At 37.9% G+C, this 15,075-nt stretch overlaps 1 protein-coding gene across 10 annotated transcripts in view; it reads right to left on the reverse strand.

Annotated features, from left to right (window-relative positions):
• FGD4 (FYVE, RhoGEF and PH domain containing 4) overlaps positions 1-15,075 on the reverse strand; it is a 112,140-nt gene that overhangs the window by 16,843 nt on the left and 80,222 nt on the right. For all 10 annotated transcript variants that reach the window (XM_015287247.4, XM_015287255.4, XM_025156086.3 and 7 more), the window contains 4 exons: positions 14,107-14,584; positions 5,852-5,941; positions 3,862-4,007; positions 90-246 (listed from right to left, as the gene is read on the reverse strand). In XM_015287247.4, coding sequence (XP_015142733.2) covers positions 90-246; positions 3,862-4,007; positions 5,852-5,941; positions 14,107-14,584 — 871 coding nt within the window. The remainder of the gene's footprint in view (positions 1-89; positions 247-3,861; positions 4,008-5,851; positions 5,942-14,106; positions 14,585-15,075) is intronic.

Genomic DNA, 15,075 nt, shown 5'->3' on the forward strand with positions numbered 1-15,075 from the left:
TTTCTGTTTTATTCCTTTCTCTCCTAAAATCCTAAACATCTTTATATGTGCTTGTACTACTTGCAGCTGTACATCATTCTCCCCATTACCTGAATATCCTGAATGATGAATTTGAATTGAGGTGACCGTTCAGTCCATGTTTTCACCAATTCCATTGCGTTATCAAAATTCTTCACGTACTCTCCATACATCTTAAGAAAAGGAGCTAACTTCTGCAGAATATCTCCAATTCTAGGGGTGGTAGTCCTGCAAAGTAAGAGAGTGGAATCTCAGAGCAGACAGAAAAGAAGAAAGTCACACATGGTTATCAAAAAGTTTCAAGCATTTAACAGAGAATCCTTCTGCTTGAAATCACCTTGGGTAGAGTTTCAACACAACTGTTAAAGAGGAGCTGAATTAACATGGAAAGAGTTTCTGCATTCTCTTTGGTGATGTGTGAGCATTACAGATCAAGTGGAACACGGAAGAACCGAAAGCTATTTATAATCACAAGCTTGAGAGCCTTTCTTTACAAAGCACAACCTAAATTATTTTACCTGCAGTTCCTCAGAAGTATTATATCATCTTATACTTCTGTGGACATACTATACCCTCAGTAAAAACCTGTGTTTTTTTTTTGAGGACCAAATCCATACTTTAGAGCTTCCCTTCAGTGCTCAGTATGAATACATGCATTCACAACTTTAAAAAATTAATATTTATCTGACAAACTGGATAGAGTAGTGAGAATACCAGGGACTCCAGACTTCTGTGGTAACTTTCACACACCCTTCTCAATTATTGAGAGCATCTTAAAACAAAACAGAATAGTACAGAGACTAACTGAAGGACAGGCATAGAGAAACTGTATGCACAGAACATATGCATCTCTCAGAATTGCAATATAAAATGTGTTTCATATTTTGTTTTCAAGCACTCATTTAGAAAGCCATTATCTCTGGAGTTCAGTAGGTTGGATTGGGCCCTGGGCAACTTGATCTAGTGAGCAGCAGCCCTGCCTATGGTAGCTGGGTTGCAACTTTAAGGGAGGATAATCTTCAAGGTTCCTTCCAACCCAAGTCATTCTGTATTTCTATGACTCTGAAAGTCTCTATAACTACCTGAAAGGAGATTGTAGCAAGGTGAGGTCCCTTCTCCCAGGGAACTAGCAATAATGGCCTCAACTTGTACCAGGAGATGCTCAGGTTGGATATTTCTTCTTGGGAAGAGTGGTGCTGCACCGGCACAGGCTGCCCAGAGAGGTGGTAAAGTCACCATTCCTGAAGGTGTTCAAGAGACACGTGGATGTGGCACTGAGGGACATGACTAGCAAGCACGGTAGTGATGGGTTGGGGTTGGAGTAGTTGATATTAGAGGTCTTTTCCAACTTTAATGGTTCTATGATTCTATAAAGTCAAAAATCAACACTCCATAGTGGTTTGAAGGGAAGCAATCTTCTGCAATTACATCAGCACCCTACTCTGACACACCACTGCTCCAAAAGCTGTTCAAAAAGTTACTTGAACAGCAAACACTGGCAAGCTCAAGAAATAGGATTTCACATTGTTTGTAGATACAGAAACACTTCCTATTTTGATGTTATCAGACCACAGTGGTATTCACTTAGGCATTCTAAAAAACTCTAGAATTAAATAGTTGAGACTTTCTGATCATGGAAGTTAAGCAAAAGTCTGTAGAAATTCACACAGTCAAGGTGACTACAATATACAAGCTAACTGACATCCAAATGGAATTGAAAGTTGTAGTTCCAAATTAAAGCAAAAATTACATCAATAGGTCAGTTGTGAAATTGCCAAAGAATACTACAGTCTAAAACATTGTGTTGAATAATTTGTCCCCAAGAAAACCCCAAAAAATCCAGAGGATATCACATTGTTTTTTATATTCTTCACAGGTATTTGCTATTGGACTTTCTTGGGTACAACAAAAAAAGAAGATTTAGATTTGTATTTTGACTTGGAACTGCTACTATGCTCCATTTTGCTCTTTTCATGGGAAATATATTGCACTGTTTTCAAGCCATATGTTGTAAGAGAGATATTCAGCTCCAGCTGTTGCTTAGCTCACTCAATATGCCATTACCAAACAATTTTATTTTCACTGGATAAGTTTAGACATACATGGCCTTTTATTCTAAAAAAAGAATCTGTTTCTGCTTGCTTTCCCAATTTCAAGAACTCTACATTGAGTTCCCTTCCAACTGCTGAGATTCTGTGATTCTGTGATTTTTACTTTAAGTGTTCAAAACCAACCAAAACTCAGGGAAGGTGCTGGAATTTTTATGGGAATTTTAAACAGAAGTAGTGCATACAAGTACCAATACTTCAGAATTTCTATCTATAGTTAAGAGAACTGCTGGGAAAAGCAAATTCTGTATCTGGCAGAGGCTGTTGTGTCAGGCAACTTCAACAATGATCAGAAATGGTCATTCTCTTAAGCCACACCCTTTCTTCCATCTTCTCCCAAAAGCATAATGTTTTTAGGACATTTAAATAATCTGTCTCACACACAGCACAGAAGTTTTTTCCAAGCAGCTGCTTACAATGCAACTTAGTGGTTCTGCACCAATAGTTTTAGCTCACCTACAAAAATACTATTAAACCATTAAAGCTATGTAATTATATATACACAATCAGTATGCAATTTAGCATTTTGCAAAGCTAGCATGATCCACCTTCTGTGCTGAATCCATAACAAGATCTTGAGAGTTCGTCACAGAATTTCAAATACATGCTGACAAAATATAGTGTATACTGTTTTTTAAGTATCATTATAAGTTAAACTCTACACCTCATGATTATGCAATCTATTTCCTATCAGATTCTTTTTCAATTGTTCAGATGAAGAGAATGGATTTGTTTTGTTATTCTGCAAGGAATATAAGAAAAAGCCTTAAACTTCGCTGTTTTTCATGATACTCAGGTTTTACTTACTTTCTTGTATTACAGACTGTTCAGGGCTACCATCGTTTGTGTATGGTAACTACTCCTACTTTAAAGAATTTTTTTTTTCAATTCCATAAGATAGACCAGAAATACATGGCCGTATTTTAGTATCTCCAGAATCCCACATACCAAGGAAGGATAAAGATACAATAGTAGATGAGTACATTAGGGACTATATTTACACATCTTCCTTGCTGAGAATATTCGTGACTTAGTTTGCTGTTTGAAATTAAAACCCCAAACAGAAATTAATGAGTATTCCATTTTACTACTGAAAGCAATAATAAGAAACATTATGCATTGGAGACCAACAGCAGAATGTAAAGAAACCACACTGAGCTGCAACAGGCCTGGTTCAGACTGGATACCATGGAAAATTTCTTTACTGTAAGGGTGGTCAAAACACTGGAAGAGGCTTCCTGGAGAGGTGGTTGATGTCCCCTGACTGTCAGCATTCAAGAGACATTTGGATAACACCCTTAATAGTATACTGTAACATCTGGTTAGCCCTGAAGTGGTCAAGCACTTGGACTAGAAGGCCCCTTGCAATGGAACTATTCTATTCTTATTTCTGTTCTGCAAGGGTAGCACAAAACAAATACATCCACTTTGTCTCAATTTTTTATTATGCGTACTGAATTCATCAGGTTGCACAATTTTAGTTTTATCCCCTAATTCAGCAAGGCATTTAATCATGAGTAATCTCACTGGCTTCGGTAAGATAGATGTCTTAGTTTGAGCTAATGATGAAAGTCCTTTGCTGAGACTGAAGAGTAGAGGAGCAGATGTTCTCCTACCCACAGTGTTTCCTGGGATTGGAGCACCTAATTATGAAAGCATTTTCCCTACCTCAACCCTGTAACGGTTTCTATAGGCACTGTTTTAGCAAATTACTAATCAGTTAATCATCTCTTACCATTCTTGCATTCTTTTCTCAAGTTCTGGAAGTAAAAATTTACTGTGGAAGGCATTTATTGATGAAATATTAGAAAAGATCTTGTTAATCACTTCAGCTGGAAAAGAACCTCTGTTGGCTTCTTCAAGGAGTCTGGAGTAAAATACCTGCAATGCAAAAAAGAACCCCAAACTTATTAGCCTTTGTCTTTTATCACTGGATGAAGACCCATCCTCTCCTTCGTACTCCAATCAGGACAAGACTAAGGTTTCAATAACATAGGCAGATAATCACAGAAATTGTTTCCTTTCCCAGAAGTTAAAAGCTACTCCTCCTGTTACACCTAAGTTTTTTCTTTTGAGCCAGAAAAGTGCTGTAAGCTGAGCAGACATAAGGAAAGCCAAGCTGAAGCAGTGCCATTCTAGTCTGACTCCAATATCCTGTTTTAATAGTTAGATCTTTTCAGCTTTCCCAGCTCTCCAGTCATGTTTTCCATTCTCACTCTCTCTTCAGCAAGCATGATTTCTGATTACCATTAGCCCAGTCTGTATGCTGTAGCCCCTTAGCCTTTAAAAGTTCAAGTAACTGACAGACTATAACAGACTATACAGACTATACCATTTAAAGTGCAAAAAACTTTAATACTAATGTAGTCTTTAAAATTAAAAAAGAAAAGCATTATTTCCCCATCGGTTGCTCTACCTGGCTTGTAGCTACAAAATGAGTAGAGACATGTAACTCTTAACATGCACATCATTTAAAAATACACATAAAGTGTGCATGGGGAGCTATGTCTCACACTTTCATTTATACTTTAAAATATACTCACTTTGCTGCATCTCTGGGAAGACAATTAGAAAATTTGGGTAAATTCCTTTAAAGACTATAGAGGTTACATACTTCTAAACACAGTTTAGAAGCATAACAGCCATGAACAATCTTCTGCTTTCCCCACATTATCAGTAGTTGAGCAGCTGGGCTTGAAACCATTTTTCAGAACTCTGTCCAGCTAATATTTTGAAAACAGTCGGAGTAATCTATGCATGACTGAATCAAGGACAATACTTGTACATTACCTATCAGTAAAAGCTATAAATTAAATAATTAGGTATTGTTTTTATCCCCAATCAAATCAAAATTTTTTCCCTTCACTACTTTTAAGGACAATTACTGAGATTCCCCAAGGAATCCAAACAATTATTCTATCAGTCAAGGCTTCTTATTTCTTTCCTCAGGAATGCGTACAAGACATTAGTACATTAGGCCTGAGAAGTTTAAACAGTGATATCTGAGAAAAATATCATGGAGTAAGGCAATGCATAGGTACAAGTACCCAGATAAAATGGATATAGGCGTTCTGTGAAAAGTAAATAAGAATAAGAATAAAAAGTACTAGGAACTACAGATTTTCAAATTTAAGAACTATCAGCTTGATTCTACAGAGCGTAAGAACTTGACTCTTCTCTTGCAGGAGAAGTAATTTTTGTTCACTTTAACAGGATCTAGTCTAAATGTATAATGGGAAAATAGGGCATGTACAATTTAGAATGGGCATCTTTGTAGGTTCTTTAGCACTAAAGAGAAATGCTGTTTGTGTGGCTCAAGTCTGAAAGACTTCATTTGCTAGTGGGCAGGCAACTTCAGTACTAAAAAATGATATTGCCTTGTCCAACTCAAGAGAAGCCAACAAATGAGTGAACGTAGTGTTATCCATCCCTTTTATTGGATTGGTTACTAGTGTGGATTTTGCACTACTGTTGCTTATTATGAACTCTACTCACACACACAGGAGATTTGCATTAATACAACATTCTAAAACATTTTTTTTTAAAAGCACAGTGTTCTTAAATTAGAAAAAAAGGCAAAGTTTTGCAGCAACCACAAATGACTGACTGTAAAGTTCAGTGACATATGAAAAATATACAACCTCCATTATATAATTTACACACGCACACAGCCATTTTAGTGAACTAAAAGAAAGAAAAGAAAAACAAATTTGAGAGAAACATACTTGATCCAGGAGGCCAAGTCGGCTAACATAGGCTTTTTCTGTTTGCAGAAGTTCACTGGCAATTTTGTGACGTTTCTGTTCATCTGTCTCCTAAGGGAGAAGAAGAAGAGCTCTTAGAATACTAGAGAAAACATAACAATAAATTAGGAGGAAAAAAAAAAGTTTAAAAGACACACAATTACCTCAGAGTCCAAAAAGCATCTGAAAATCAGATTTCACATTTAGCATTTGCCACCCTATTTTGGAAAATATAAGCTTTCTGCCAATTTAATCAAGAAAAACAAAAGTCAGAGGAGGATTAAAAGAAAAAAAAGAAAGAAATCAGTAAAACTACACAGCAAAAGCTAAGGCATAACCCATTTATTATTTGTCAGTTTGTATAGGAATCTTTGCCAAAGCCCCAACTCCCTACTGAAAAGCTCAGCTCCATGCCGGTAACCAAGTACTATGAACCTATCAGCGCTGGAAGAACTCATTTGCAGAGTAAAGTCTAACAGATGGAATTAATTGGTGTTCTCCCTCGCCCCCATTTTGAAAGTTATTTGAACTGTCTGTTCTTTGCATAACAGAACCATTGAAAAATATCATAAAAAAATGTGTTATGTTCATCAATACAATCATTGCTGATACACAGCTGACTGCAATTAGAATATTCCCTCACTAAGTCTTTACATAAGTCATTTTTGTTTCTTAAGGAATTTTTCCACTTTAAAGTCTTTCATTCCACAAAAAAACAAACAAAAAAAAACATTTTTTATTCTCCTGATTCTCCTGCTAAATGTAAAACTTAAAGCACTTGTTCAAATTTCAATATTAAATTTAATGTTAGAATATAAAATTGTGTCATTTCAAAACTATTAAAGTGCACCCTTCCAAAATACTAAATAAAAGTCTCATGCTCAAAAGTGTCATATTCAACAAAATGACTCTTCCATTATAAGATTTTCTTCTGAGTTTAGTAGTTGTGCTGAAAAGTACTGACATTTAATGACATCTGAGTGCTAAGGAAGTGGTAGTCTATGTCCAAATGGAGCTTACGAGAATGTGGGAATTTTCTAGACAAATTTTGGAAACCTTCCATTAAAATAAATAAAGATAAGAGCCTAATAGAGTTATTTCTGATTTCAAACTGCCTACTGCTTTCTGCAAGATGAATATTTGCAAGTACATGTAGTTGTACATATTGCCAAAAAGTGAGCAATAAAGAACAGAGCTTTCATGTAAAGGACCAAAGTGCATTCTTTCCCCTTCCAGTATTCAGCAAGTCTTCCAGATATGAATAGTTTACAATTCTGATCTTCAGTGTTAACAGTCACACTGTTACATAGCAAGCCCCCTTCCTAAATACAGGCTTTCAATAGCAACTTCAAAGCTGTTCATTAAATCTGTTTCAACCAGCATAGCAACCAGAATAACCTACGGAACAGCATTTTAAGTGCTGTCAAGAGACACTGCAGAGAGCTGAAGGATTAGCTGTTACAGCCCCAGCATGCTGTTTAGTGCAGTCATTTACAAAGAATCTCACATACGGACTTCCCTGAGGCACGAAAATGTGGAGGCGACTGGTTCCTCTTCAAATACATTTCAGATTTGTTTTATTTGTCAGTTTTGTCTCATAGGGTTACTCTATGCTTTTCAGCATTTATTTTGGCTATCTTGCAGTTAATAAAACACAAAAGGCAAAAAATACATAGCATACCTAGATACATACTCCATTACCTTAAGCACAACTTCCCAGTGGCTTGGGGGACCTTTTCAAACTTTCATGACAACCCATATAACAAGGCAACTCAACATACAAAACCAACCAGGAATGGCTAGAGTGATACACAGAGACCATTCACTTTAGAAACAAGATTTCAATTGTTGATCAAAACATTAGAAGTGGGGGGTAACACTAAGTACCGGAGTTCTACTCCAAAAGAGAATGTAATCATGTCAAAAATGCCAAATCAGGTTACATTTAAAACATGAATTTAAAATAATGTCCTACTCTTTTCCAAATAAAAGAGCTAAAGATAACTAAAACTTCTCTATTCTTTCTAACAGTTGCAGAAGAACTGAAATGTCAGTTCTACTTGTCCTGTAGAAACTAACCTTTGAAAACCTCAATTTTAGAGGATTTTTTACTTACATATCTTTAAACTAGTTTCCCAAATGACCTGAAACAGACATTTTTTTTCTGGTTGAATCATTTATTAACTAAAGTATTTCAAAATTAATAATTTCAAGCAAACCATACTTTCCATTCTATTCAAACATTTGACAAAGTTCATGCAGGCAGGACTCCAAATCTATATCTTTAGATAGTATGGTTAAACTAAATATTTCACCTTGATTTAATTGCATATTCTTCAGTACAAAGCATTGTATCCTTAGAATTATTGTGTTACTATGGATGCTTCAGAAATTAAAACTACAGATGCTTCATCCTTGGAAGTGTTCAAGGACAGGTTAAATGGAGCTCCGAGCAGCCTGACCTAGCAGAAGGGGCCCTGTCTATGGCAGGGAGTTGGAACTAGATGGTCTCTAATGTCCCTTCCAACCCAAACCATTCTATGATTCTATAAAAGTAAATAATTTTTACCCAAACTGAACTCTGAAGTTAAGATGAAGTATGTAAACTGCAATTGCGGATATGAGCTTTTTGATCTGTGTAATGTTTCCTAACATTGTTGTTCCACTCTCCCAATTTTGGATAAATTACACTAATTTAAAGCAGATTTTATATAAACAAAATTCCAATACAATCATAACATATTACCCAAACCAAACAAGAACCATCTTCCCATCAAGAAAACTATGTCTACCATCATGATAATGATGCAGTATGATTTACTCTTATCAGCTCACGATTCAAGAACATGGCAGTAATATATTAAGGAACAAAAATAGAGCGAGAGATGTAAAATACAAGCAAATACAATTTAAACTACATTGGGGGATTTTGGCTTTGATTTAAGTGCTGAGTTTGATCTAAATTAACAGACTGAGCTTTCCTTTTTCGAAAACTATTTGTGGCATGGTTACCTCTTGATCTGAAACTTCGTTCTGTAAGTATTAGGAATAAAAATGTAAATGTCCAAGAGAATTTAAGATTTCATTTAATGTCAAGTTAGTTTCTGTAATTGAGGTAAGCACCCAATTATGCATGACCCACTGAATGCTATCACCACCTTCTGCCACATTAACTCTATGCAACAGTTCATTACACAAGTAATTGGAGAGTTTCTTGCACAGTAACAAAGAAAAACAGCAAAGATCCTAGTGCCCCTAAAGAATATTTACGAATATTAACATTGGGTGCTAAAGATACACAGCTTTGTTCATGATTTACTTCTGCTAAGGAAGAACATATAACTGTAAAACCAGGATTTTTCACTTTCTCTCTTCATCTAGCATTGCAACACTTAAGTATATCTTGGTAGAAAGTTAAATTAGCATGAAAGTTTCATTCAATTTGAATCAAAATTTCACCTTGCATTTAGAAATACATGGTATTTACTCTGAAACAACAGAGTCTCCAGCATGGCTATTAAAAGGAAACATCAGGTAATTATATTATTAAAGATGCGCAATGGATTCTTCTCCATCTGTAGCATACATGAAGTATCCTCCTACCAAACCTCACAACAAACACATAAGCATTTGTCTTCTTGCCTCCAATTAAGTCCAGTAGCAGATTTCTCACAAGATGTTTTCCAGGAAACTAATTGACTGGGAGGTTCCTGTGCTCTCCATCCTCCGCATTTTAGGAAAAAAATATATATGACAGAAGGTGCTTCTGCTGCAAGGCAGAAAAGTTAAATTTTAATTGTCTTCTTCCTTGTGGTATTTGTGGTTTGTGACTTTCAGACTATCTAATAGAGTAAATAAGAGAAATAAAATTTAGTTGTTTAAACTTTTCCAGAACATGGAAGAATCTGACATCAGTGAAAAGGAGGTGGGGTGGAAAACTTATGAGCAACATTACTTCAAAATAAATTTTCTTTTTTAGGTCTAAAAGCCGTTTTCTGCTCAGGTTTTGCACCAGCTTAATTCACCCTTTCCAGCAGTGGACTAACAGAAACACAGACTACCCCAAGTTGGAAAGGACCTAAAAGGGTCATCAAATCCAACTCCTGGTTCCATGCAGCACCACCCAAAATCCAAACCCTCTGCCTGAGAGTGGTGTCCCAGTGCCCACAGCCCTGTTCCATGCCCACCGCCCTCTGGTGCAGACCCTGTCCCTCAACCCCAGCTGCCCCTCCCCTGACACAGCTCCATGCCGTTCCCTCGGGCCCTGTCGCTGCCACACAGAGCAGACCTCAGCGCTGCCCCTCTGCTCCCTGTGAGGAGCTGCAGCCGCCATCAGGCCTCCCCTCAGCTCCTCTGCTCTGGGCTGAGCAAACACAAGGCCCTCAGCCGCTCCTCACACACCTTGCCCGTCAGATGCTTCTCCATCTTTGCAACCTTCCTTTGGACACTCCCTAATACTTTTATTTCCTTCTTACATTGTGGCACCCCAAATTATGCTAAGTGCTCAAGGTGAGGCTGCACAGCGCAGAACAGAGCAGGACAACCCCTTTCCTTGTCCTTCTTCCCTAAATTAGGAACTACTGCACAAAGGGGAGAAGATACTTTGCATCAGTATCAAAATACATATTAGATGCAGTAGATGTACGCAAGTCATAGTTATATTTTATGCTTTTACTCAATTGTACCTATGCTTGCTTAATGAAAAAGGATGCAAGAGTGCTGTTACTGAGTGCAACACAGTTTCAACATGAATGTATACCAGTTTTAAAATCCTTTACTGACTATGGGAGTGCCCAGCAGAATCTACAAACTGCCTACTCACAGTAACACCTTAAGGCTCTGTCAGGCCTTTCCTGTTCATCACCATCCTTCCTCTTACTCCAGATGGCATGGCAACAGCTACTTTGACGGAGATTATTTCAATCTATGGATTTCACTACCCTACTATAAGTCAGTCTTTTATTTTGTAATGTATAGCCCTTACATTGATCTATGGAAGTTGTGATTCTTAATGTTACTAAAGGAGATGCTATGCCACAAGCTCACTGGTAACTCAGAAACTGTTGTCATCCAATTCAGTTTTTACAGATTCAGCTCTCCACTGCACTGCACTCCAATGTCTGCCTTAAGAGTTAACTTGCATGGGCTTATTCTATTTTGTTTTTCATCCTTCTAGCACCAGCAACAAGTACATCTAGTAAGAGTTGTAACACACCTCACACTTTGGATCTTGGTTAGTACAAGCCAGATAACATACATTAGCCACTCAGCAGGCCAAAGATATTTTAATGAGATTGCTCCCAGTCACATTTTCTCAAAGCACTGGCCCACTTCCTTCCTGGATTTGACAATACAACTGCTTCCCATTTCTGGCTTTTCCTGGAGAATGCCACCAGCACCTTACTGTGTAACTTGGATGCAAGCTTAGCATTGCCAGTGTAGCATTCAGCACTTTTATTGGCACAGACAGGGAAGCACACATTACTGAACAGAAGACGGAAACATAATGAAAGGTACCGCAGGTTAAAGGCACACTGGATCACCACTGGAATTATATTTAGATAGAAAACAGTGTTTATATATTACTGTCAAAAACAAATCCTCAAAACAAATTAACAAAACAATTGCCCACATACTAGCACTTTCTTGGCATGACCCATTGTATTTTATCTTGTAATACATGAGAACTGCCTTTCCTAGTTAACGAAATTACCCTCCATGTGTACATACAGGATCTCTAGTTAATTATACACAAGGGCTTGGAGAGATGGTGCTGTTTTGTGAATGAAAACACCAATGTAGCTGTGTAAGAAAATATCATGAAGTAGAACCTTCTGGAAACTATGCTAAAGGTATAGAAAGCTGTGGGGTGATTGGTGAAAGCCAACAGAGCTTCACTAGGGGCAAATCATGTTTGACAAACGTGGAGGCTTTCTACAGTAGAGTTACAGTGCTTGTGGGTAAAAATAAAAGCAAACAACATCATATACCTGGACTTGTGCAAAGCATTTGACATTGTCATGCACAACATTCTCATCTATAAAACAGAGAAGCACAGATTTGACAGATGGACCTATCAAGTGGGCAAGGAATTGGCTGGATGGCCACATCCAAAGAGTCACAGGCAGTGGCTTGATGCCCAGGTGAAGACCAACAGTAAGTGGTTTCCCTCAGGAGTCTGTACTGGGACTGGTATTATTATCAAACATCTTTGTCAGTGACATGGACAGTGAGACTGAATGCAATCAGCAAGTTTACAGATGACGCTAAGCTGAGTGGTGCAGCTGACACACTGGTGGGGAGGGATGCCATCCAGAGGTATCTAGACATACTTGAGAGGTAGACTCATGAAGGCCAAGTGCAAGGTTATGCACTTGGGTTGGGAAAATCCCAAACATGAATACAGGCTGGACAATCAGTGGACTGATAGCAGCCATGAGAAGGACTTTGGTGTAGTGATAGATGAAAAAGTGAATAAGAACCAGCAATGTGCACTGATGTACCCGAAAGCCAATCATGCTCTGGGTTGCATCAAAAGAAATGTAGCCAGCAACTATTTCTCTACTCCGCTCTCATGAGACTCCACCAGGAGTATTGTATTGAGGTCTGGGGACTCTAGCATATGACAGTCATGGATCTGTTGGAGGAAGTCTAGAGGAGGGCCACAAAGGTGATCTGTAGCATTTCTCTGGTAAAGAAAGGCTTAGAGCTGGGGTTATTTAGCCTGGAGAAGAGAAGGCCCCAGAGAGACCTTGTAGTGGCCTTCCAGTACTTAGAAAGGACTTCAAGGAAAGATGGGGAGGGATTCTTTATCAGGAAGTGCATCAGTAGCACAAAGTGTAATCTTTTTAAACTAAGAGGGTAGGTTTAGATTAGATATTAGGAAGAAATTCTTTGCTATGAAACAATACAATAGATTGCCCAGAGAGGTTGTGGATGCCCCATCCCTGAAAATGTTAAAGGTCAGGCTGGATGGGACTTTGAACAACTCAATCTAATGGAAGGTATCTCTGCCCATGGCTGAGTGATTGGAACGATATGGTCTTTAAAAATCCCTTCTAAACCAAACCATTCTATGATTCTGTGAAGACACAGACAGAAACACTGTCAGAATCTATGAAGTCCTGTATTCCCAGCTCCAGAATCACTTTGAAGTTTTGTAGTTAGCTGATGCAAGTGTACATCTGCCAACTGGGGAACAGCGTTAGCAGTGCTCAGCAACACAGAAAATGACTTCTGACCATCCACTCACCCCTTTGGCTGTGTGGTGAAGAGGAGGGCATGGACAGCGCTTGCCCAACCCCTTGCAGTGACTCACGTAGCAAAGATGGACTGAAATTATTGATGATGCCAGTTGGCCATGAATACTTCAGTACAAGAAGGCAAACTGCATAATCAAACTTTTAGAAAAGGAAATATGCATAGTTTTCTCAGCAATTAATTTTTCCAAGACAGATTTTCTTCCACCCACTCATTTCCCTTAATTATTTAAAACTTTCCTTATGAGGAGGCTCAAATTCATCATGTTACAGCTCTTGACAACAAGGCACATACTTTGTATTTTCTGAACTTCACATCTACCTAATAACTAGCATATTGCCACTGCCTTTCCATCTTTAACTTGACAACTACATCCAAGATGAGGATCCACACAGCAGTTCTGCATGAAGTGCTGTTGCTGTAATTTACTACATATGAAATTCTGTTTTACGTACACTACTATATCTTCCTCACAGTTTAGCATAGCTGATGCATAGTGCTAAACATGTACACATATTTCAGGTTCAGTTTTTTTCTCTTTTTCTTCTTTTAATCCTCAGATCCTTAACTTGGATCTTGAATGTATAAATAAAATTTTACTCCCCTTATTTTTCCTTTAAACTCACTGTGTACACGTTTGAAACATCAATATATTTTTGGTGGCATTGCTTAAACCAAGAGAATTTTAACATATCACATTTTTTTCTTTTTGCTAGCTTACTTCAGAAGCGTATCACTGACTCGTCACTGGATAGTCAGGCTTTCAGATCTCTTTTTGTAGTTTCAGACAAGTTTGTTGATTTCTTTTAAATAATCTCTTCTTAATAAAAGTAATAAATTTAAAGTTTTTTAGAGGAAAAATCATCAGAAGATTTTCAGCATTCTGATTTGCTCTACAAAGCTTATTTTTGTAAATAGAAATCTGGAAAATATACACAGAGTAGAAATATTGCAAGAAAAACAACAACTCTCTTTACCTTTGTTTCTGCAGGTTGGTCTTGTTTGATGATTTCCTCATTCGGTTCTTCCTCCACATTAGTATTAATTTCATTGTCAGATGGGAGCAGTGTATCACTGCTTAGAGTCCTGTAGCAGCTGTTAAGTACTGATCCTTCGTAGGAAGCTGTAGTTTCCAGTGAATCTCTGGATGTGCTTACTCTTTCTCCATTTATTAAGCTGCTGTTGATTGAATTATCTGGAACCAAGGTGGACACAGTAGAATCTCTGTCAAGTATCCTTCTGTCCTCACGTTCCACCTGGTCTTGTGCTACTACTCCATTGGCTGTGTGTGTCTGTGCAACCTGAGTTTTGTCGGTATTACTGTTTCCCTGTTTTAGTAGTGGGTGTTGGGAGAGGAGTTTTGGCTGAGGTGGTGGCGTTGACCCACATCTTCCTTGAGATTTAGAGACATTGAGAGCAGAGGAATCTTTCTTCAAGTCAATAGGACTGAATGGGCTAAAAATACCAAACAAGCAAAACATAGGAAAAAAATAGGTAAACATAGCATTACAGAAAACCCCTCTTATGGGGAGTAGAACAGCTAGACCATATAAACAGTTCCTCCAAACTATTTCTTCCAGCATGAATATCAGGAAGTTCATACCATCAATACTTAAACCACATTTTTCCATTAAAGCACAAACATGCATCTCTTACCGGAAAACCTGCAGTGCTATCCATATTGATTCACTCCATCCTCATCTCTCTTGTATCGCAGTTTTTAAAATGAAAGGCAGTATCATTGACTACATGTAGAAGATGAGGAACCTGAGGCTTCAATACATGCTGCAAGCTGCCCCAACTATCCTAGATTACTAGCAGAAATGAGGAAAGAATTTTTGTCTCTCAGGTACCAGACCACTGCCTGAACTAAAAGGGAGCCTGTTCCCTAACTGCCTGCTAAGAAGGCATGAAAAATGTCTGAGAACATTTAGCATCCCTTCCCT

The sequence above is a fragment of the Gallus gallus genome, chromosome 1 (assembly GCF_016699485.2).
Source record: "Gallus gallus isolate bGalGal1 chromosome 1, bGalGal1.mat.broiler.GRCg7b, whole genome shotgun sequence".
Lineage (NCBI taxonomy): Eukaryota > Metazoa > Chordata > Aves > Galliformes > Phasianidae > Gallus > Gallus gallus.